At 51.9% G+C, this 24,044-nt stretch overlaps 1 protein-coding gene across 1 annotated transcript in view; it reads left to right on the forward strand.

Moving 5' to 3' along the window:
* Positions 1–20,374, forward strand: part of Gucy2e (guanylate cyclase 2E) — a 34,700-nt gene extending 14,326 nt beyond the window's left edge. The window contains exons 8-19 of the mRNA NM_130737.5: positions 783–863; positions 3,139–3,315; positions 3,494–3,650; positions 3,868–4,026; positions 6,665–6,813; positions 8,565–8,728; positions 10,062–10,254; positions 14,504–14,678; positions 15,440–15,538; positions 16,324–16,418; positions 17,698–17,783; positions 20,091–20,374. Of these exons, the coding sequence (NP_570093.2) occupies positions 783–863; positions 3,139–3,315; positions 3,494–3,650; positions 3,868–4,026; positions 6,665–6,813; positions 8,565–8,728; positions 10,062–10,254; positions 14,504–14,678; positions 15,440–15,538; positions 16,324–16,418; positions 17,698–17,783; positions 20,091–20,199 (1,644 nt within the window). The 3' untranslated portion in view covers positions 20,200–20,374. The remainder of the gene's footprint in view (positions 1–782; positions 864–3,138; positions 3,316–3,493; positions 3,651–3,867; positions 4,027–6,664; positions 6,814–8,564; positions 8,729–10,061; positions 10,255–14,503; positions 14,679–15,439; positions 15,539–16,323; positions 16,419–17,697; positions 17,784–20,090) is intronic.
* Positions 20,375–24,044: the final 3,670 nt, after the last annotated feature.

A 24,044-nucleotide genomic window follows, 5' to 3' on the forward strand; every position in this document is an offset into this window, starting at 1 on the left:
CTTCCAGGTAGAAGCTGGGTCTCGGGCTAACAGGGCACCTATAGAGCGAAAGGTCAAACAAGCAAGGTTACGTTGCTGAGAACCCAGCCATTTCCCAGGTACCAATAGTCTCAAGTTCAACTACTTACTAATACACGGTCCTCTGCCTACGGCTGCTACAGTTACTTAACACGGCTAATTGTTTCCATAGGAAGCAGCGTGAGGCTCCTGTTGCTAATTTTTCCACCTTTCCCCCTGGGCAACCCCACCTTTTCCTTTTCCTACCAAAAGGAGGCTTTAATGACGCACAAAACACAATAGCCAGCAGACTGCAGGTGAGGCTGCACGGAGGAGGCAATCCCCAAGGGACCAGAGTAGAGGACTGGGACCACAGTGAGAGTTGGGCCTCATCTCACATCTCTTCTGGAGCCCCAAGTCACAGCTAGCTTATCACGGGTACCTGAATTCTTGACGGCAAAGACTTCAGCTAGGACCCTGTTTCCTACCCTTCCCTCCTTAGCCCCCGCCTTTTGGTTACCTTGCTTTGCAGACTGGGAAGCTGAGGCTTCAAGCCTCAAAGTTCTCCAGAGCTCCAGGGAGATCAAGTGACCAAAGCCTGCCCCTGGTCCACCCTGAGTCTCAATAGAAGTCTGTTTACTGTTCCCATTAACCAGGCTAGGCCTAGCTCAGAACACAGAAGAGGCATGCGCATGGGGTGGACACTGGGACCAAAGGTGGTTGGAGTGTTCTGTGTTTAGTTCTAGAGAACTAAAGCAGGAAAACTCTTGTTCTTGCTTAAACAGGGAGAGTGGGTGTGGCTGAAGAAGTTTGAGGCAGGCACGGCTCCTGATCTGCGGCCCAGCAGCCTCAGCCTCCTGAGAAAGGTAGGAATGCAACGGGAGGCACATGCTCAGAACGCCCTCACTGATCTGGATTGGTCCCTTTTATCTTGATCACCGCCCAGTGCTAGCAACCCATCAGTCACATGGTCACCTTCACACACTAGCATCCCACAAGCCATGTCAACATCCCAACAGAAGCCTCACCATAACTGTCTGGGTGCAGCTCTTCCTCTCCCAGCAATGGAATCTGGGTACCACCACGTGCCCTCAGACTGTGCCTGCCTCCCTCTGCCCATCCCTGTATCTGTTGTTTCCTCGGGGCCAGGCAGAGTCCTAGGATTTGGAGATGGTGTTCCTGAGAAAGCTTCAGGCACCATCACTGGCCTTCCCCCAGAAGTATCACCATCAGAGAGGAACATGGGAGGAAGGGCCGGACCCGGGAAGACCTCAGGTGCTGTCCTGCCTCCATGGAACACCCAGTTTCTCTATAAGGCAGAGCTAATACTTCCCAGTCCATGGGGCTTGTGAGGAGGGCAGGGCTGTATAGCACGGCCTGGAACTGTCCTCAGCAAGACATGCCTTTGAGAAATGGGGAATTTCATTCCATTCTGACTTGTTATTTTTTATTATTCCCAGCATCAGCTATTTTAAATGAAGTTCAGAAAGATTAAGTGATTGGAGGTAGTTAGGTATTTCCCTTGTAGCAGCTTCTCTAAGAAAAAAGAGCCTTATACAGGGGTCAACCACGTTTGTAAGTTGCTTGGAGGTAGCCACAGAACTCCCCAGAGCCTTCATTGTACTGTTCTGGCTGTCTATTGCAGTATACTCTAAAATACTGTATAAGAAATTTAACTGGTACTTAAATGGATGGTTCTGTTCAGTTTTACAATGGGTGGGGACTGGTCTATGGGGCTCAGAGGTCAGAACTTGGCCTGTGGGCCAAACGTGACCCAAGGCTTTTCTTTACCAATAAAGTTAGGACACAGCCACACTCTCTCCTTTGTGTCTATTGCTGGCTCCTTGCCATGGTGGTGGAAGTGAGTGTTTGTGAAAAGGATGTGTAAAGCCTAAATATTTTCTATCAAGATCATTTCAGAAAACCTTGTGGTTTCTTGGTCCAGAGGGACTGAAGAACTTCATCCACAGGCAGGGCAGTTTAGCTCTACAGGGTATGAAGTCTTCTTTCTTATATTCTGAAGGCATCTACTGGGCTCTCTGGATCCAGAGAAGGGCTCCATACTTGGGGTGCTGCAAGCCATAGGAAGTGGAAACTGCCATTTCCTAAACTCTGAGCCCCAAAATGTATAAGGCCACCCCACTTTGCTCTGTAGTTTATATTAGTCACTGAGCATACTCAGAAGGGGTCAGAGGTCACCTCTCCATGGCAGGACTGTCAAAGGCTTTGAGGTCACTCTTTCTCTCCATGCAAGCTTCTGACTTGGGCATGTCAAAGGAGGGAGAACACTTAGTTGAGTCCTGAGTCATCTCAGTGAAGAGAACCTTGCCAGATAAGGGCTGACTCTGTCCTGCTTGGGCCCGGCCACTGGGGAGGCTGCTTTCTTTCACTGCAGGTAGAAACCCTTGAGTTCCTCTTCCTCCTGCAATCCTGTGGGCTGCTGGGGAGAGGATGAGTAGTTTCTAGATCAATGACTTCAGTCAGGTTGAGAAATAGACCTAGATCTGACTATTGGAAATACTGACAGTTCCCCCATTCATCCATTCATGATGCTTCCACTCATTCATCTGTCCATCTATCCATCCATTCATCCATCCATCCCATCCATTCATCCATCCATCCATCCATCCATCCCATCCATCCATCCATCCATCCATCTATCGATTTGTCTATTCATCTATCAATCCATCTGTCCATCCATCCATCTATCTATTTGTCTATCCATCTATCCATCCGTCTGTCCATCCATCCATCCATACATTTATCAATTTGTCTATTCATCTATCAATCCGTCTGTCCATCCATCCATCTATCCATTTGTCTATCCATCTATCCATCTGTCTGTCCATCCATCTATCCATCTATTCATTCATCTATCCATCTATTTATCAATGTGTCTATCTGATCATCCACCTACCTATTTCCTCATCCAATCCCTGTCCATTTATACTCATCAATTCATCAATCATCCATTCAATTATCCCACCTATCAACCATCCACCACCATCTACCCACCCACTGCTCATCTACCTCCCTACTCCCCCCCCTTGTCCATCTCCATTCACCTCGTTACTCATCTCTCCCAGGGGGCCTTGATGAAGGGGCCCCCAGAGGACTCTAAGGGGCCTTTTGCCTCTGCAGATGCGGGAGATGCGGCATGAGAATGTCACCGCCTTCCTGGGTCTCTTTGTGGGCCCTGAGGTTAGTGCGATGGTGCTGGAGCACTGTGCCCGTGGCAGCCTGGAGGACCTGCTACGGAATGAGGACCTGAGGCTAGACTGGACCTTCAAGGCCTCCTTACTGTTGGATCTGATCCGAGTGAGAGCCTCCCCAGGAGCTGAGCCAAGGGTGAGGGGTAGATGGGAAGCGCTCAGATTTCTCATGCCTTTAAATATCTAACAGGGCCAAAGCAGAGCTGGGGCCAGAAGGCCACTGGGTCCTGTGGACATTCCACAGTCCTTCTCACTCCTCATTGACCCCATATGCCCCCTCCCAGGGTTTGCGGTATCTGCACCATCGACATTTCCCCCATGGGCGCCTCAAGTCCAGGAACTGTGTGGTGGACACTCGCTTTGTGCTCAAGATCACTGACCATGGTTATGCAGAGTTCCTGGAGTCTCACTGCTCTTTCAGGCCCCAGCCGGCCCCAGAAGGTCAGCTTGGGAGCAAGGGGCCATGAGTCGGTTGTGATACATTGGCGCTTTTGTGAGGCAAGGAAAGAGGGGGGGTCTTGTTGGGACCTGGAACGGAGGGCTTTTCTGTTCTGGAAGAACCTGAAACTCTTAACCTGGGAATCCAGGAGAACAGATGCACTTAAGTTCTGTCAAGAACAGGGCATGATGGCCGTGTGACCCTCTTCTGTGATTGCAGAGCTTCTGTGGACGGCTCCTGAGCTGTTGCGGGGGCCTCGGAGGCCTTGGGGGCCTGGGAAGGCCACCTTCAAAGGTGATGTTTTCAGCCTGGGCATCATCCTGCAGGAGGTACTGACCCGAGACCCACCCTACTGCTCCTGGGGACTCTCAGCAGAAGGTACACGTCTTCCTCCCCTTCTTGGCCTCCCTGGCTGCTGTCTCTGATAGCTAGGAAGTTCTGACTTTCAGGAAAATTGGGTACACATGCCTAAAGCATGTCTCCCACACATATCTGCAAGTGCGCCTTCCTGGGCCACATGTCCCTTCTTAGCCCATCACCACCCTGTCTCAATACAGATCTCAGTCCAGCTCTATTTACACAGCACACACCCACTTTGAGTCTCAATGCTCTCATCTTTAAAATGGAGTTCCAATAAAACTGTTGGATATTAGGCTTTCTGGCTGATGCGGCCAGGCAGCATCGTGTTTGGAGGCTTGGTTACTTCCCCAGATGGTGTGTGATCCAAAGTCTCTCTGTCTCCATTTTCCAGGTGTTAGCTACACATATTTCCTTCGTTGCTGTCCACCTTGTAGGCAGCTTCTTCTCTTGCCACCCAATCCCAGGGCCAGGCTTCAGAAATGTCCCTCTATTCTGTGGTCTCTGTCAGGGCTCCCTGGACCTTAGGATGCTCCCGCAGTTGTCCCTCCACCCCACAGATCTGCCCAGCCCCACAGATCTGTCTCCTTACCCAGGTATGGCATCCTAAGGAACCACTGTTGAGAACACAGGTATGTTGCGTGTGAACAGTGGATCTGGTACAGCAAAAGTACCTGGACTGTGGCCATTGTTCTTACGCTGCGTTGTTTAACCTCGATTATGCTGGAACTCAGGTCCGGGAGGATGGCTCAGTCGTAAAGCTCTTACCAAGCAATCATGAGAACCAGACCCAAGTGTAGGTCCCCAGCACCCACGTAAAAAGCTGGGGATGGTGGGCACAGCACCAGGGAGGAAGAGACAGAAGGAGCCCAAGGGATGCTGGCCAGTTTAGCCAAATTGGCAGGCTCTAGTTTACTGAGAGATCCTGTCTTTAAAATACGATGGAGATTGATTAGGGGAGACACCCAACATCAACCCCTGGCCTGTATATGCATGCTATCCATACGGTGCTCCCCCACTTCTGCTCACCCACCCCCATACACACCCTACCCAGAATGCTGGAGCCCCCACACTGTCTTCAGCTTTAACGATCTGCTGACTGCAGCAACGCCGATGACAGATGCTACTCAGAAATCCGAGCTGCTTTGAAATGGATTTACATTTCATTCATCACGATGCAGTCGGTATGCTTTTAAAGCTCAGCTGCCCACATGTGCATGGTCTATAACCCTTCCATCTGCACGCACTTCTTTGTAAGCGCACAGTCTCTCAGTCCCTGTGGTTTGAGGCCCTTGGAGTCTGACGCCTGAGGCTGGGACCCTCTAGACAGACTGAGTGGAAATCAAGCATATTTTCATGTCTGCTTTTTACTGTCCTGGATAAGTGCCCCCCACCCCATCCCTAGGAACCTCGGTTTCCCTGTCTATAATGTTGGACATTAATAGACAGTGTATGATAGCACTGACCTCTAACTTCACAGCATTTGGGGAGCAGAGGCAGGGGGATGGCAAATTTGAGTACAATTTGAGCTATATTGTGAGTTCCAGACAAGCGTGGATTACCTTGTTTAAAAACACAGCAATCAGGGCTAGGGACGGAGCTCCGTTGGTAGAGAGCTGCCCAGCACGCACAAAGCCCTGGGTTTGACACTTAGCATGGCATAACCAGCCATGGGGGCACGTGGCTGTAGAATTGGGATCAACGCTTGGGACACATCTGAATCAGAGATTTAAGATCATCTTTGTTTGAGGCCAGCCTGGGAGAGACCCCGTCTCAAATAAAAGAAACAAGCAAATAAAAACCAACCAAAAAAACAAAACAAAACCAAAACCATAAAGAGACAGTGATCCCTCACTATGCCTATCTAGGGCAGAGAAAAGAGGACTGTAGAGGAAGGGGCTGCTCCTCACGGGCTCCATGACAGGAGGGCCCCAGGCCTCCTTAGGCGTTCCCGTTATGCCCCGACCTGCATAGACCATGTAGATGACAGAAACCTATGTTAAGCTGCAGGCTCAGAGCCTGAGCACAGAGCCCAGCTCCTCATCTTCCCAATCTTGACGAATTCTTGGCTCTGCCAGTGGCAGGTGTCTGGAGTGGGTATGGAACTGGGGCACAGAGTGGCAGAGCCAGACAGCCTTAGAGCCAGAACACTGGTCTCTCTGGCCTTGCTATAGTGGATGGCCCTCCCCCTGCAGAGCAGGAATACCTGCCTGCTGAGGGCTGTATTCTCCTCACCTTTGCGTAGTCTCTGGATGAACAAGGCTAGAACAGCAGCCTTGGGTTGGGGAGAGCCTGTCAGGTGCCAGGCACCACCTTCCGCACCTCCTCCCTCAGCACCCTTCAAGAGGTGGCCCTTGCTAACCCTATTTCACAGATGAGAAGACTGAGGTTAGGGGTTTACTATCTTCTCCACCACCCCATAGAGAGTGATAGCATATTCAAAATTTAAACCTAGTTCTCCTTGTCCAAGTCTTCCTCTGACTACAGCCTGAAGAAGACCCAAGAGAACAGCAAGGCAGTGTGCACTGACCAGCCATGCGGGAAACATAGCTTGGGAGCATCCCTAGTGTCCAAATTCCCCCTTTCTACCCTACCCCAAGACCCCTCCCATAATTCCTCAGGGTGCCTTGACCCAAGGTATCCATGGGGTTTGCTGCAGAGATCATCCGGAAGGTGGCATCTCCCCCTCCTCTGTGCCGGCCTCTGGTGTCCCCTGACCAGGGTCCCCTGGAGTGCATCCAGTTGATGCAGCTGTGCTGGGAGGAAGCTCCAGATGACAGGCCAAGCTTGGACCAGATCTACACACAGGTCAGTGCTCCCCAGAGAAGCAGGTGCCTATAAACAATCCTGTCCACAGGCTTCACTTGGCCCTGCACAGTCTCATGCATTTCCAGGACCTGGAAATGTCAGGTAGTCAGGGGACATAGGCCAGCAGCACCACTCTGAGGAGAGCCATGTTTGCTGGTGCACTCCCAAGTGCCCAGCCTGTTTTAAGTCTCTCCATCCTGAAGGTGACCCTTTGACACACATCACCATGGTCTTACCTCTGTAGAAGATTAACGAGGCAGAGACAAGTACCCAAGGGATGTGCTTGGTGACCTGTCTGTCTGAAGAGCCTCACCCAGAACCAGGCCTCCTGGCAACTGAGAAGCCCTTAGTGACTATGGAGACAGCCCTGGTTCCCAAGTCACTGAGAAGGTTAGAGGGACTCTGGGGTCCCTCTAACCTGCCTTGGGACTGCAGTGGAACAGCTGAGGCAAGCCTGCATGCGTTCTCAGGGCTGTGTGGGCCTGACTGGGCAGGACAGCCCTCCTCCAGGGCTGGTCCATCAAACGCAGGGGCACATCTCTGCCTCCTGTTCTAATCTCATGGTCCCTAGCCACAGCACCAAGTTACCAAGGTGATGTTCAACAAGCCTGAGGGGCAGCCAGAGAGGGGCAGAGGCAGCATGAGGGGCAGAGACAACCTGCAAGGTTCCTTGGGACGCTGGCACACATGCCATGCATACTGTAGCATCATGGGTAGCACTCACTTCACAGAGGGGACCTGAATTTCAGAGTTACCAAGCTCCAAGTTTTATGATGGGGGCTGGGAGGGTGGGATGAGTTAGGTTCCTAAGACACTAGGCTGTTATCTTCCTGTGGAGGTTAGAAGTCACCCTAGCTAGGAAGTTAGGGGGAGGAGGCACTGACTCTGAGTGAAGGGTGCCTGTGAGAGAGACCCCTGGCAAAGAAAGCCAGATGAGCACTGTGCTTGGCATGACAAAGGAAGGATAGCATCACGCAGCAGGAAGGACAGAGTCAGGAGACCTGGATCAGCTGCGGCAACTCTTACCTACTGGCGTGGCTAACTAAACTCCCCCTTTCTCTTAGCCTTTTTATATGTTGGCTGGAAAGAGGTGTCATTTGTGGTTCAGTGTCCTGATATGAAAACCCAAAAGCGGTTTCTTTCTGCTGGGCACCGGCAGTACTTGTATTTCTTGAGAACAATGGGTTTTATCCTGTTTCCATTTGCTTTTGTTGCTAAGAAGCTTGTATCTAAACAATGATACATTTCTACCTGCAAACTTCACTCCTGGATTTAACTTTTTTTTAAATCTTTAGTCGCTTTTGGTCCTAATACCATCAGATATTTAAAGATTGAAGTGGAGTTTCACATATTTTATCTATTTGTCTACCCATTCATCCATCTGTCCATCCGTCTGTCTATCTTGTCCATCCATTTATCACTTATCCATCCACTCACCATGCCCCCCATTCATCCATTCATCTATCCATAATGACTCTATCCATCCACCCACCATCACTGTGAAACCTGGGTTTGTTGATGATGTATGCTTGCCGAGACACAAACTCCTCTGCCAAGCTTCTCTTCCTACTTGCCCAACCCACACAGAGGTTACCCCACATCCTCCAGTGCCCTTGTCTCCTGCTGATCCACATATCATCTTCCCTTTCATTCCACCTCCCCAGGCTAGGGCTCTGCTTGGCTCACTCCCAAGCTGTGTGCAGGAGGCACTGATCCTTACGGACGAAGCTGAGCTCTTGTTTTCTCTTCAGTTCAAAAGCATCAACCAAGGCAAGAAGACAAGTGTTGCTGACTCCATGCTGCGGATGCTGGAGAAGTATTCCCAAAGCCTGGAAGGTCTGGTCCAGGAGCGGACTGAGGAGCTGGAACTGGAGAGGCGGAAGACAGAGAGGCTGCTCTCACAGATGCTCCCCCCGTGAGTGACCTGGGGGTGCTGGTGTGCCTCTAGTCTCCCCTCCTATAGGGCTGTAGAACTCAGGAGGTGCTCAGGGAGCCTGGTCTCGATGAGCTTGCTCAGTAATTCATTCCTACACACTGTGAGCACACGTGTGTGAGGGCACAGAGGTCCTTGTGCTCACAGACATGCATTAGGAGAACCTGGAATGTTATGCGCACAATTGTTTCTTCAAGGAGAGGAATGCAAAGCCAGTTTTCCACCCACTGGAGCGGAAAGGGTTTTCTAGCCTGGTGATCTCTTTGCAATCTGTGTGGCCAGGGCTGGCACCAGGTGCTCCCCAAGACCCTTCTCTTAAAATTGTTTTTCTCAGTCACCCTAGATCACCCATCTTTATGGAACTTTACAAGAGTTTCAACTTTACAAAGAGTTGCAACACAGTCAGGTCTGATCTCTGTTTAGCTTACTCGATTCCTCAAAGAGATTTAGGGATGCTTCGTTGTGCATGCGGGATTGAACTCACCATCACAAGAACAGTCTTCTCCAGATCATGCTGTGCTGTAGGTAAACAACTCAGGGTCAGACTCCTGGAGTTTGAACCAACACTGGCTCCTGAGTGTTGTTGCACTAAACTGCCTTCTTGCCTCCAGTGGCAGGAGAAGGGTCTTAGGGAGCATCTGGGGACAGCTCTGGCCACACAGATTGCAGACTCACCTGTCCGCTCTAGCCTTCTTCAGGGAAAACAGGTTTTGCTGTTGAAGGAGCAACTCTGTGTGCATACTATTCCAGGTTCCCCTAGTGCATATCTGTAAGCACACACACCTCCATGCCCCCTCACATGTGTGGGTGCTTCAGTGTACATGTATGTGCATGTGTGTAAGGACAGAGGTCAGCCCCAAGTGTCATTTCTTAGAATACTTTTCATGTTGCCTTTTTGAGATACAGTCTTTCTTCATGGCCTACAATTTGGCTGGACTGACTAGCAACTCCAGGGACCTTCGAGTCTCTATGTCCTCGGTGCTGAGTTTACAAGCATGCATACCACCCTGGGCTTCTTATTTGGGTTCTGAGAATCAAACACTGAGTGACCTCCTCCCCAGCCTCATTTCTTCTCATCTGTCTAACATATTTGTCTAGCCTCTCCCCATACATTAAACACTGAGCTATGCATATCAGAGTTGAGCTCCTACTGCCCTATATCCCAAGAGCAAAGAGTGGCCTCAACCCTGAGAAAGTCAGGACAGGTGTGTCCAATGTGGCCGACACACTGGCCAACTGGGGACATCTTCCCTATCACATCCCAATCTCTAAGCTGGAAAAACAGGGTCCTCATACAGCCCCTCTCGCCTCTCAGGTCTGTCGCCCATGCTCTAAAGATGGGAACAACTGTGGAGCCCGAGTACTTTGACCAAGTCACCATCTATTTCAGTGACATCGTGGGCTTTACCACCATCTCAGCCTTGAGTGAGCCCATTGAGGTGGTGGGCTTCCTCAATGATCTCTACACGATGTTTGATGCTGTTCTAGACAGCCATGATGTGTATAAGGTGAGGACAGCAGGAGACCTGCTTCTAGCTCTCTCTGTAGCCCCCACTGCTAATTTGTTTCTGTTCACTCAGTTTGAGCACTTGTATCAATTAACTATCCCTGTGTAATGAATAATCTCAAAGTCCAGTAGCATACAAAGAAACCATCTGTTACAAACCTCAACATGAGCTGGAAGAGGCTCCTGGATTCACACACATCTGCAGCCAGATGGGCAGCTTCCTGATCTTAGCTTGGTTTTCTGAATCTCTGGAACCTGGACTGGAGGGTCTGGGCTCTGGCCCAACATCACTCTGAGATGGTTCACCTGCAGAGCTGGCTTCCAAGAGAGGGCAGAGGGCATGTTAGCCCTTGATCTCTTGCCTGGGATTGGCACGCTGCTTTTCCTGACAAATTCTGTTGGCCGAGGGGAACAACTTGAATAGGTAGAAGACGTGATATCAGCTGTAGGCAGGGGCTGTTGCAGCCACATCACAGGGGATGTGGATCCAAGGAAGAATGGAGTGTGTCATTTGAGTTTTTTTCTCATGAGTGTTCATGAGTCCATGATCTGTCTGTCTATCCTTTAACATTTATGGGCAGGCCCTTCTGTGCTTGGAACAAGGGTACAGAGACAAGCCAGCTCTGGCTCCCACCCTGCAGGAGCTCTCAGACCCATAGGCAGAAGATAACAATAGCCCCTGTGACAATGAGAGAAGACTGAGGGAGCGAGGGAGAAGGCTGTCTAGTTTGGGTAAGGCCACTTCAGCAGGCATTGTGGGACCACAAGCAAGCACTTGAGGCTCAAGAGGGCTGCAAGTAGGCAATTCCAGATGGGTCACTGCAAAATGTAGCATGGGCCAGCAGTAGAGGTGAGGAGACAGGTTTCAGGGCCTTGGGAGAGGCATCAAGACCTTCTGTGACCTCTTTCTGGTGTGACTCTGGATCCTGGGTTCGGTTTCAGGCTGGCCAAATATGTTGCTTTGGCCAAATGTCTTCCCCTCTCTGGGTCTGGTTTTTATCTGTGGATTAGACAACCCCTATCCTGGCAGTTCACCAGAGACACAGAAGTGTTTCAGTCGCAATTGGGAAAGCAAGAAGTTCACTGCTTCCTCCAGAGCTCAACTGTGCTGTAGAGACCCTCCTGCAGCCCTGTCTCCTGCAGCCCTGCCTCTTATGTTGGTCTAGGAACTGATGCTCACAGGAAGCTCCAGATAACAGAGAAGGTAGAGAGGGTTTTCAAATGTTACCCTACCCAGGCCCTATTTTGACCATGTCTGTGTGTCCAGCAACTCCTTCAGACCGCAGCCGTTAGGAGACAGAGGCAAGGGCAGCTTCTGGAAAATGTCAGGAAATGGAGCAGGCAAAATGCTTTCATTATTTGTAGTGCCCCAGCATTTACTGAGCACCTCCTTATACAAGATGCTGGGTTAAGGGCTTCGTGTGCATGAGGATGAGATGGCGGAAGTGGAGTGGCGTGTGAACTTGAGGGCTGACCTTGCCATTGGACCCTCCGTCCCTTGTACGAAGTTCACCCTCTTCATGACAGTTTCTCTTGGGATAAGGTGGCAGGTGACAGCAGGCCCACAAGTCCTCTGGAGTTGACCCAGCTCTTCTCTGTGTGTACTTGTTGCTGCTGCTCCTCTGTGGACCTCCACGTTTCTCTGAGTGTTCGAGGCTCACACCACCAGACCCTCTCACATGACCTTTTCTCTTTCTGATTCATCTTCCTTCTCCCTCTCCCCCTGCTCCCCTTTAGCCATCTTTCCAGTCTCCCAGTCTTCCTTGCTTCCCAGACATGAGTAGGTGTTCTTCTTGGCACTTTCAAATCTCCCCTTGGCAGAATTTGTTGATTCAATCCAGAGTCACAGAGAGGAAGGAAGCCTGCCCGGGTCTACACAAACAGCTGCAGAGCCATGAGGAAACCCAAGTACCCACAGGCTACCACAAGCACTCTCTCCTGCAGACAGTACAGTGGTGACCACCAGACACCTCTGCCACTGCCACTGCCACTGGAGACCCCAGCCTCTCTTCTGCTCTCCCTGGGGACTCCATGGCTCCTAGTGACATCTGGAAGGCCCACAGCCCACACCCCGGCCTCCTGTGTGTCCCACAGATCTCCCTGAACCTCCAAGCTTTGATCTGCTCTGACTTACCCCTGGCCTGTCTCTCCTGCCTCTGCTAATCTTTTCTCACACATGTGGCCCTCCCAGCTCTGAATCATGACTCGGCTCTGCTCTGAACTCTAGCCAAGAGGCCTGCATCTTCCCGGCAGAGGGAAAAGAAATCAAACAAGGCCTGCACACCCCTCCAGATGTGGGGAACAGCAGGCCCAGGCTCTGTGATGTGTGATGTATCTCTCATCACTCCCACCCATCAACAGCAGGATCTAGTTACCGCTTTGAATCTTCTCTGGGCTGAGAAGCAGCCCTATAGCTACTTCCTGCATGGGTGGAGGTACGGGTTGGGGTGAGGGAGAGTGTGGGGGATAGTGAAGAGGGTGGGGTGGAGGGACCACCCCGGGATCAGCATTGCTGGGTAAGCACTTTTCTTTACATAGCAAAGAATTGGGTGCTGGGGGAAGGGGAGGCTTGGGACAGGAGAAAAGGGACAAGGGCAGGTGTGGTTCCCCAGCTTGGCCTGCCTATGTGAGGAGTGAGGCCCTAGCCATCAAAGCCATCAAACAGCACCAAAGTTTGCCCACCCTTCTGAGCCCAGATCTCCCTTTAGTGAAGCACAGGGTTGAAATGCAGGTGGCTCAGGTCCTTTACCTAGTCACCAACATGAGGCCAGCCATGGCTGACTGCAGCCCTTCCCCAGTCTCAGGCCTCCACTGAAAACCTCTCACACGGAGGGAGAGCTTGGCCTGAAGTCTTCACAGCATGTCTTATTTAGCACTATGAGTGCCCTTTTTGGGATGATTTAGCCCTCTGTACACATGAAGCTCAGAGAGGGCAAGATTCTTTCATGGAGGTTGCACAGCAAGTCGGTGGCACAGTAAGAGTCCGTAAGCATGCACGCTGGGATGCAGCCCTTTGTCTTGCTTCTCCTCTGTGGTAACCTCCCCTCTGAAGGAAGCACATACATTACAGGCAGCCATGGCCTCACTTGCCAGTGGCTGCTCATCACCGGACAGCTCTGGACACACCACCACCTCTGTGAGGGCCAGTGTGGCTGACCCTGCAGTGCTGGGATGTGGGGAGGTCAGCTGGTAAGAGCAAGGTACATGGCTGACATGGGAGTGAGGCATGATGGTGTTCCGAGAAACAAACAATTCTGACAGTAGAAGGGTGCAGTGGAGGGGGCATCATGCCCCACCTCAGGTCCTGAGGCTGCAGGGGCTCCGTGGGGGCAGTGTATAGCTCACAGGGAAGAAGCTGTGGCTGCAAGGGAAGCCCCTATGTGTGCAAGCAGCAGAGCTACAGTGGTTCCAGAACTTTCTTTCCTTCTTCTACCTCTTCCTCCTCCTTTTTAATTTGTGTGTGCATCTCTCTCCCTCCCTCTCTCTCTCTCTCTCTCTCTCCCTCTCTCTCTCTCTCTCTCTCTCTCTCTCTCTCTCTCTCTGTGTGTGTGTGTGTGTGTGTGTGTGTGTGTGTGTGTTTGAAGAGAGAAAGAGTGTGCATGTGTTTATGTGCATGTGTGTGTAGATAGAGGGACAATTGTGGAACAGTTCTCTCCTTCCATCATGAGGGTCTGGGCTCAAGCTTAGGTCACCAAACTCAGCTGCATACACTCTTACCCATGATTCCATGATTCCATCACACACACACACACACACACACACACACACACACACACACACACAACTTCCAGTCTCCTTTTGAGACAAGTTCTTACTATATAGTTCAAAGATTTCTATCCTCAAACTTAAAGCAGTCCTCCTGCCTCAGCCTCATGAGTTTGAGAATTGCAGACTGCTACAGGCTGCCCTTGAAGCCACTTTCTTTCCAGTATCCTTGGAAGCCAATAGTCAGGACACCAGACTGTCCCTGATAGCCATCTTCTTCAGATGGAGGCCTGGCTGGCTGTGTGACTTCACGCATACTGCTCCCTGGGTCTGCTATCAGAGACAGAGCAGACCTGTCACCTGCCTTACAGACAGAGGCCACCTGAAGCTCGCAGCGCTCATCAGTGCCGAGTGCCTGGGCCCAGAAGTCTGTCAGAGCTGCAGAATGTGTGAGATCTGGAGGTGGTAGGGTGAGAGCTATTGATTGGTTGCGTGTAAGTTTGGTTGCGTGACAGGCTGTCCCAACATGAGGTTGTGGTTTGCAGGTAGAAACCATAGGGGATGCCTACATGGTGGCATCTGGGCTCCCTCGGCGCAACGGAAATCGGCATGCTGCTGAGATTGCCAACATGGCTCTGGAGATCCTTAGCTACGCAGGCAACTTCCGGATGAGGCATGCACCTGATGTGCCCATCCGTGTCAGGGCCGGTCTGCATTCAGGTAGGCAGGGATCATGGTCAGGCTATATCAATCCCCAGAATTCCCAGGGGCAGGGGTTGGGCCAGCTCTAGTGCTGCATCTGGACCTCTGGCATCCTGACACTCTCTCTGAAAGTTTTGTTTCTGGTCACCCTTGGTTACCAAAGGGTCTAGACACTCAGATTCATAAATCTTGGTTCAAAGTTTTCTGACCTTAGCATCTAGTCAAGGGCAGATGATTCCATACGGAGAAGTCGATAGTCTGATTGAAGAGACAGAAATATCCTATAGTCATGGGGACAAGTAAATGTCTGTCGACCTGGGTGTGGAAGAGGCCTCACAGAAGGTCTCTATGCTCCTCCCACCCCATGGCTCCACCCCCATGGCTCCTCCTCCAGGATCAAGAGCAGAGTGGAGGACTCTTGTAGCCTCAAAACCCTCACTGACCTCTACAGTCTTCCCCTGCAGCTCCCCAGCATTCTCTCACCCACACTCAGCCATAGTTTCCCAGGCCTTTGAAGCTCATCTCCTGCCCGCTCATCTTCCCTTCAAGACAGCTCAACGCCACTTCTCCACGTTGCTTCCCTTATCCCTGGCTACTGTTTCCCTGTCTCCCATGGGGCCGCCGGGCCCTAGCCCAGAGCCTAGCACATGCAGGGCCTCCCTCAGAGTTGCCACTTACTCCAGACACCATGATCCTCAGCAGGACACACAGAGGGTGGTGTGGTGGCATGGGGGGTGCCCTGTCTGGCCCCTGAGGTCCCAAGCACATTTGGTTTTCAGGGCCCTGTGTGGCAGGTGTTGTGGGTCTCACCATGCCTCGGTACTGCCTCTTTGGGGACACCGTGAACACTGCTTCCAGGATGGAATCCACTGGACTGCGTGAGTGTCTCCGACTTCTATCCCGCCCCTCGTAGAAGTCTTTCTCAACAAACTCAGACTAGCTACGGGAAACAGTATTCAGTTACCATGTCCCCTCCTGGTGGCAGCAAACCCTAGGCTTCAGCACAGGGAACAGAAGGGAAAGATGTGTGTTCTTTAACTTTCCATGGGTTTCTCTGATGATCTCGTGGGAGAACTAGCAGAGAAGACAATGATCCAAGAGGCAGGAAACCTGGGTCCTCCCCTTAGCGCTGCAACCAACCAACTTGCCCAGTGTCCTTGAACAGGCTCTGCCTGGAAGGCCTTGGTGTCCTCCCTTTACAGTGAGGTGACCTCTTGCAGCTTCTGATTTTACTTGGCTGCATGCCAATCCCTATTATGCTAGGTCAGCTCCAGTGCCACCATGTAGAGATCTCCAACATTTTAGGCCCTTACATGGGGAGGAGAAGCTATTCTGGTGGTTTGAAGAAAGCAGCCAACATTGCCACATCTTAGGACCTGTCTCTAGGTGTCGATGGTGCAGTCTTTAATGTGCACACACTGTGTGACTGGACGTGGTAGCCCTACAGGCAAACACTGTATTCCTGGGACACCACCTCCTAACACTTCATTTATGCAGTTTGTTTTTTGGGGGGGGGCGCTTTTAGCTATCAAGGGGAATGAGAGGGTTAGGAGGAAGAACCACATGCATAACTGTGTGGTGTGACTGGCTGGGGCTGGAGTCATAGGCTCTTAGGAAGTAGGCTGCCACCGGGCCGTGGCTTGATTTCTGTCTGTCTTCTCAGCATACAGAATCCACGTCAGCCGAAACACTGTCCAGGCCCTGCTTAGCCTTGACGAAGGCTACAAAATTGATGTCAGAGGTCAGACCGAACTGAAGGTGAGGGACTGCCCTAGAGACCGGGTTCTGGGTGCAGGAGGTCTCAGCTGGCCAGTTCGTATGAGCTGGGCATAGACGTGATCCTCTATGGCCCCCAATTTAGAAGCAAGCAAGATTTCTTCCTAGGAGCCATTTGGTTCTATTCTAGAGTCAGGGGCACAGCAGAGAAGTTTGTGGCCACTGATGATCCACTTGAGTAGCACCCTGGTGCCCAGCCCACATAGCACATACAACCCTCAGAGCAGTTGTGAAAAGAACAAGATATCTCCACGTTACATAGTTGAGTGAATCCAATTAGAAAAGCAAAGGCTAGCTCATGACCGATCCAATGATGGCTCTGAGCTTGTGTCTTCTCTACAACACTCCTGGGCTCCTGTGCATCCTTCAGAACCCAGTTCAGACATCACCAAAGCCTACCCTGTCCCAAGAACATCCGTGCTTACTCCAAATAGTGGCTACCATAACTTCCCTGTGCATCCATTGATGGCTTTCCATGACCACGGTGTGATGCTGGGCTCTGAACTTGTCCATGAGCTCCTTCAAGGCAGAGAAGAGTCTTGAGCCTTGGTTGCCTCCTCTTCTTCCTCCTCCTCTTCCACCTCCTTCTCCTCCTCCTCCAGTTCATCTGTTAGGGGAAGACCTGATGAGGAGGCAGGCACCCTAGTTAGTGTAAAGCCCCTGCCCCAGGATTGGGACTGGACCTCAAAACCAGGCACTCCTTACGATTCGTGACACTATGGGGTGTTGCCACAGCAGGAAGTGTAGCTGTAGGAGACACCGAGGGTATGGTCCTCAATCTCTTAGGGGCCAGTGTCTGCCTGTGACACCCTGAGATTGACATGGCTAGAGGAGGCTGGGGGTAGGGGAATGAGCCCAGGGTAGGAATGTTGGACTTGGGGACATGAGCCTGGTATGTCCTGAGAAAGAGGACTGAGTCAACAGAGAAACTCTTCGGGCTGGAATAGCATAGGAGCCCAGTGTCCTACAGCTCCCTCCCACCCAATCCAAGGAAGGCTGCAGAGTCTTCCAAGGGAAGATGGGAAGGAATTCTACACAGTGCATGCCTCAGCTTTTGAGGATCCCAGGCCTGCTTCATCTCTTTAACTGATAAGTATTCTATTACTAACCCTCACAATGGCTTTAGGACATAACAGGAAGCACAGACAGGTGAAGTAAGTTGGTCAAAGCCACACAGCTGTAAAGAGGGAAAGCCAGGCTTCTCCTTGCCTGGAGATGTTGCCCAGAGCCTGGGCCTCTCACCTCTTCCTCTTTGTTCCAGGGGAAGGGCTTGGAGGAGACTTACTGGCTGACAGGGAAGACAGGATTTTGCAGATCCCTCCCTACACCTCTGTCCATCCAGCCTGGGTGAGTGAGGGGTTCCTTAAAACCACTTCCCTATTAGGGGTGACCCCCGTTATTTTAGATTATCAAAGGCCTGACTACTGGAAAGACCTGGGAAATACATAATTTGCCTGGCGTTAACTAAGTACTGTCTCTGTGTGACAGAATGGGTGGCAGCTGTGATTGCTCCACAGCCAGGCTGAGCCACCATTTGGGGTGCAACTAGGGTCCCTAGGATGCTCACTTGGCTAGAATGAACACTTCCTGTGTCCCTATAAAAGCTGCATAAACAGGCCACCTGTGGGCATGTCATGCACCCAGCACTGAGGGTCTTTCTCTTCTGAGCTGTCCAGCTGTGTTCTTGTCGCCATCTGCCACAGACATGGGACTCCTCTATCAAAAGGACATCAACAGGCAGCATGAGGAAGATCCTTTAGAGCTTGGGCCTCTGACAGCACATTCTCTGTCCTCCATCCTTCCACTGAGGGCCATGGGGAATATCAGTGGGTTCCTCCAACAGGCTGCTCCTCGCTCCCCTGCCCTCATGAGCAGCCTCCACAGACAAAGGCAGCAGGCATAGGTGTTATCAGAGGACAGAAGGTTCTGGGGCCATGATGTCCAAGGGGCTTAGTCCATAGGGGAAATGGGACTGGAGGTGCACCAGCCCCTCCCAGATGCCTCTAACACATCGGTTCTCCACCTGTGGTTGGCCACCCGTTTGGGGTCACATACCAGATATCCTGCATACATTCTGATTCAAAACAATAGCAAAAATCACAGTTATGAACTGACAATGAAATAATGTCATGGTTGGGGATCACCACAGCATGAGGGACTGTATTAAAGGGTGACACAGCTGGGACTCACTGCTAAACCTGGCTGCTCTGAGCCATCGGCTTCGCCCCTGCCAGTGCTTACTTTGCCGGACACCTTCTCAGGGGCTTCTGGGCCACCCACTAAAGCACACCTCAGGTCTTCCCACCCAGGGCCTTTGTTCTTGCTGTTGCTATGGCTTAAGATGCACTGCCACTTTTAGGGGTTTCGTTTTGGTTTGTTTGTCATCGCGTCATTTTATTTATTTGCTTGTTTGTAGCACTGGGACTGAATTCGGATTGTACTCCTCCACTGAGTCACACCCTCGATAGCCTGACCCCTTCCTGCATTCAGGCCTCAGCTCACAGCCTGATCCCTCGGTTCATCTGATCTGGCCACACCCTGAGGAAGGCCCAGTCCCCTCCTGCCCTGTCCCCACCCAGGCTCTATCCATGCCCGCAGTTCAGAGAAGTCCTTTCTGCCCCAGCTACTCTGTACCAGGACTGGGATCTGCCGGCTTGGTTGCAATTTATCAACCCAGGCTCCCTAAGCTGATTTTTTCCATTCCTAGGCAGAAACTTTAGAAGGTGCCAGAAACGTTTTCATCTTCTGGCTCAAGGAGGGAAGAAACTGAAGATTAGCCACAAGGAGCATGGCCTGACCCAGAGCCTCAGGCAGGCAGGGAAGGGTCTGTGCTCAGAGCCTACGTGTGAGCTGTCAGGGATCTGCATCTATATATGCACACACACACACACACACACACACACACACACGTATGCAAGCATGCACACACACACACACACGCACACAAGCGTGTGTGCACAGCATCTGGTTACAACACTATCCCATCGAAAGTGAGACTGAGATCAGAGGCAGAAGTCTACGCTGATTTTGTGATGGCAAAGCCATCTACGGGGCAACAGAACTGAGAGAGCCCCACCCCCATCATTCCTCAAGGAGACACCACAAAGCTCCCTTTCTCTTCTCCTCTGCTCTTGCAAACCAGCATCCATGATGTTCCTGAGAGCTGGAAGTGTGGTTCAGTGGCAGAATGCTTGCCTAGCGTCTATGCAGTATTGGGTTTTACCCCTGTGTAGTGCTGTGAAGTCTTGGCTGTTCCTCAGATGCCTGCTTCATTCTCAAAGCAGTTCTGGGGGTTAGCCAGCTCGGGGCATCATGGGCAGAGCAGACAAGAAAGTGAACATTTATGGGGGATGTCCAGGGAACACCTTGTCCCAGGGCCTCCCAGATCATATTCCAAGTAGAGCACAGAGGGGTGGCCACAGAAGCAGAAGACAGCACATTTGAGCATTGGGATGTTGCGGTACAAAGGTGGGACGCATTAGGTCAGTATGTCCCATGTACCCACTGTGCCCAGTGTGCACCGTGTGCCCAGGGCAGGCTGCTGGGTGTCATCAGACATAAGAGAGAAGGTATGCCTGGCACCTTTAAAAAGCCCTGCAACCTCTCTCTGTTGCTCCTCTCACTTTATGACCCTTGTCTTTTCTTTCTCCTCAGAGACCCATGGCAGGACCATATAAACCAAGAAATCCGGACTGGCTTTGCCAAAGCTCGCCAGAGTCTGGCTGAGCCCAGGAGTTCAGGGGACACTGGGCCAGGTCCCTGATAGCAAGTCGGTGGGCAGGTGCCAAGGCAGCCAAGATGCCCCCATCACCCCTGCCTCCTACGAATGTCTGCCTGCCACCATGAGTGGTATGAGGAGCTGCTGTCTTCCCTAGTGACTCTGGGGGTGTCCTTGCCTCCTGTCAGGAAAACAATAAAAATGGAAATACTCCCTTCCATCCTGCAGTGCTTCACTTCATGTTGGGCAAGCCATTTGATGCAGAGAGCCCACTGTTTCCAAGTCTCTTGTTCCTTATGGAAGACCCTGTCCACAGCACATGGCTAAGGGCCCAAGGCCAGGGTAAGGAGAGCCTTTGCCCCCAGTGGCCGGTGCACACACCCACCCCCTACTCTGTGTGTGTGTGTGTATGTGCGTGTGTGTCCTCTCTGTTATCCTCCCTACAAGCATCAAAAAGATTCTCAAAATGCCCAGAGTATACCCTTGGGCCCATAGGTAGCATCCAGTCCTGACTATTTCCTTGCCTCACCAGAACAGGTCCAAACTTCAGCACCTGAGAGCACAGTGCTGAGAGGCCAGTGTGGGGCCCCAGAATCTTGAGAGAGGAGCCAAGAATTTCTTGGCTGTCTGGAAGTGAGAGTTTGGAAGAATAATACTGAGGAAGAAGAAGAGGAGGAGGGGGAGAGGGAGGAGGGGGAGGAAGGGGAGGGGGAGGGGGAGGAGGGGGAGAAGGAGGAGGAAGAGGGGGAGGAGGGGGAGGAGCCCAGCTCATTAAACAGCGGCATGTCAAAGAACAGTCCCTAAATCCCTGCAGCTAATTTCAGAGCCAGCAAGATCAGCTGCACATGTAACTCATTTTCCCACTGATGGCTGGGGCCCTTTGGGAGAGGGAGATGATGGTAAGACTCTACCTGGGGGTTCTGGAGAAACCTGTGTAGGTCACTGTGTCCAGATTCCCTTCAGCTGGCCTTCCCTACCTGCACAACTTTGCACTGAATCCTTTTGAGCCTGTGGAGACATTATGCCTGTCCACCAAATCATCCTGCAGATGCTGAGAAGGGAAGTCCTCCTGGGTGTTGGTGGGATGTGGCTATGACTTGTGTGGTATAGCTACGGGGGACCTGCTTTCTACGGGGTCTTCACGCTCTGCCTTAGGCCTGTAGCTCTTACCAGGAGGCTTCCCCTGGGTCTGAGACATGGTTAGATAGTGAGGCCCTCTGGAGACTTGGATGTGTCCTGAGGCACACAGAGGTACTGCACATGATGGGCAAACACAAAGAAGTTGCCTTCATCTGGGCCTCAGTGTTCCGTCTGTGAGCGTCGGCCATCACACAGGTCTCCGAGTCTCGGTCCCTACTGTACCACAGAGACCAGATGAATTTACTACCTTGTGGGCTCTTGTGCAATCAGAGGGGGTCAGGGAGCAGAAGCCACACAAACTCAGGGTGTAGGACAGATGTGACTTAGGGTGTAAATGTGCAAGTGTCCTGACCCATAAATCTCTGTGGAGCCTTACCTAGACACCAGAGCTCAGACACCTAGCAGGCAGACCATATGAGCCTGTGTGAGCTGTCTCTGTGTCATGCAAACACTGTCTATGAGTCTCTGTGCCTGTGCACTTGTGTTCTGTGTTTCGGTGTGCATGTATCAGTGTCTATGTGGGCCTGGAGATCTGCAAGCCTGGCTTCAGCATGTGCGTTGTTGAATCTGAGTGTCCATGTAAACCCTGCTGCGTGTGTCATGCAGTTCACCTTTGTATGTCCTAGAACACGTGCCCATGTACGTGTCATGTCTAGTGTAACTGGCTTTACCCATGGGCTTTTACACTTGAGCAGTCCAGGAGAACAACCAGCCAGCTGATCACTAAGATGTCCCCACTGCTGGCCCAGGCAGCTGTTCCCAGGCTTCTGCACAGATGCCTTTGGAAGAACCAGGGGATTTGGACCTGGGGTGGGGAGTGGGACCCTAGTTCCAAAGTTGGCCCACTAAGCACAAGTAGTTGTGTGAGTTGACCCCTCTGAAAGTGTTCCCCTGCCCTACACTTCCCTGTCATCCAGAATTTGGGAGTGGGCTGTACCCCCACTGTGCCCTGCATGCTGTCTGCTATGGGTCAGACCTGTCTTTAGCTCTACCATGCCCACCACCCTTGGAGGAACTGTTTGCCCATCTTATGGACCAGGAGATGGAGAGTTGGAGGGGGTAGTGTGCCCTCTCCCTTCCCTGACCCATGCCTTCTAGTGCCAGAGAAGCTCCACCTCCAGAAAGCCATGGTCCCAAATGTGTTCCCAGGGATTTGCCTCCAGGACATGGCTCTCCTCTCCTAGCTCTGGGGCCTTTGGTTAGCTGGGTGCAGTGGCTCTGGAGAGGAGCCAGCCTGGAGTCTGCATGAATGAACTCACACACTCATGCAGGGCCTGAGCCTCGGCTCTATGCTGTCTGTCAGCTGGCAACTGAGATGTCCCTCTGTCCCACCAGCATGGGCTGTCTATCCTTCCATCCTTTCGGAGTGAGATCTGAGGGAAGGGCCATTCCAGCCTCATTAGGAGATGGGGTCACACTTCAGCAGATGGGGTTCTGGTGGAGGCAGGTGATTGGGAGCCGATGGTCCCTCATCATGTAATAGGGCACAATTTGGGCAGTGGACTTGGAACACTGCAAAGTCTTTAGCCAAAGCCAGCTCTGCATCTGTCTGCCCCATTGTAGCCTCCCAGAACCCCCAGATCTGTTGCCATGGCACATTCTACACTCTTCCCTGGGGCCCCTCAGGGTGCTCCAGCTTTGCTCCTGTCACCACCTATCTAAATGGTCTTAGCTCTTTCCAGTGCCCAGTAAACCACCACACACCAGTCAAAGCCCACCTGAAGAAGCCTCCTCCAGTTGCTATAGACCCTCCCTCCCCTCTGAATGAGTTAGCAGTTGCTATGGCTGGCATCTCTGGGGTGGCAGCCTTGTTTAGTTCATTTAGCCTAATGCCTAGGTAGACGCAGGTGAGGGGCTGAATTAGTGAGTGGACAAATAAAGCCAAGGAGCCCATAGGCGTCTTACAAGCAGTCCTTCCCTGGGATGCTCGGAATAATGCTCACACAGGACCCAGTGGTTTAGGCTCTACAGCATGTCAGATGGCCCTAGCCTGTCCTGAGCAGCCTCTGCTCACAAGCCCACAGCAATTCCAGCAATGCATAGCCTGTGTATTCCTTTCCAGACCTTTGACTTCCACCCCCTCCTGACAGATTTCTTCTTTCCAGGTCTCCGCTTTCTGCTGTTTCCTACAGGAAGTCTTCCAAGACTTCCCAGAAGCCTTTCTCCCACCCCTGAGTGCTATGGCTTTTCATTCCCAGCCGCTCTGGCTATACTGATCTGAGTATGCCTCTGCTGCAGACCTGGGGCTTCCTGAGCAGGGCCTTGCTCTAGGGACTTGAGTCTCTGATCAGTGGAGAAGGGACTTAGTGTGGCAGCAGTGGTAGTGAGGCTACAGTGGTTAAGTGAGCACCAGTGTAATGTGAATGGAACACTGCTCAAAAGAAAGCCAAGGCTACACTTCGTGGGAGGCCGTTAAATACTGCAGAGCAGGGACACAGGGATTGGCCATCTTCTATACAGTCTCTAGACAGCCTTGAGGTCCTTTATGAGAAGCCAAGGTCCCCAAGCCAACCCTGGCTGCCCCCTGAAGGGTCTAAGGTCTACAAGGCCCTCTTCCCTAGTCTTCACTCACTGAGCCTGTTCAAGGCTCCAGTCTCAGAGAGATGTGTCTTTAAACGTCCACTAGGGGGCAGGCAAGGCATTCCAGACAGGCTTTATGAGCTACAGGCTCCTGGGCTGGCCTTCCCGCTGGAAGAGTGAGGGCAATGGTAGACTCACTCAGCTGTATCCACTTGACAGGGGGCTCCACC

This window comes from Rattus norvegicus, chromosome 1 (assembly GCF_036323735.1).
Source record: "Rattus norvegicus strain BN/NHsdMcwi chromosome 1, GRCr8, whole genome shotgun sequence".
NCBI classification, from domain to species: Eukaryota; Metazoa; Chordata; class Mammalia; order Rodentia; family Muridae; genus Rattus; species Rattus norvegicus.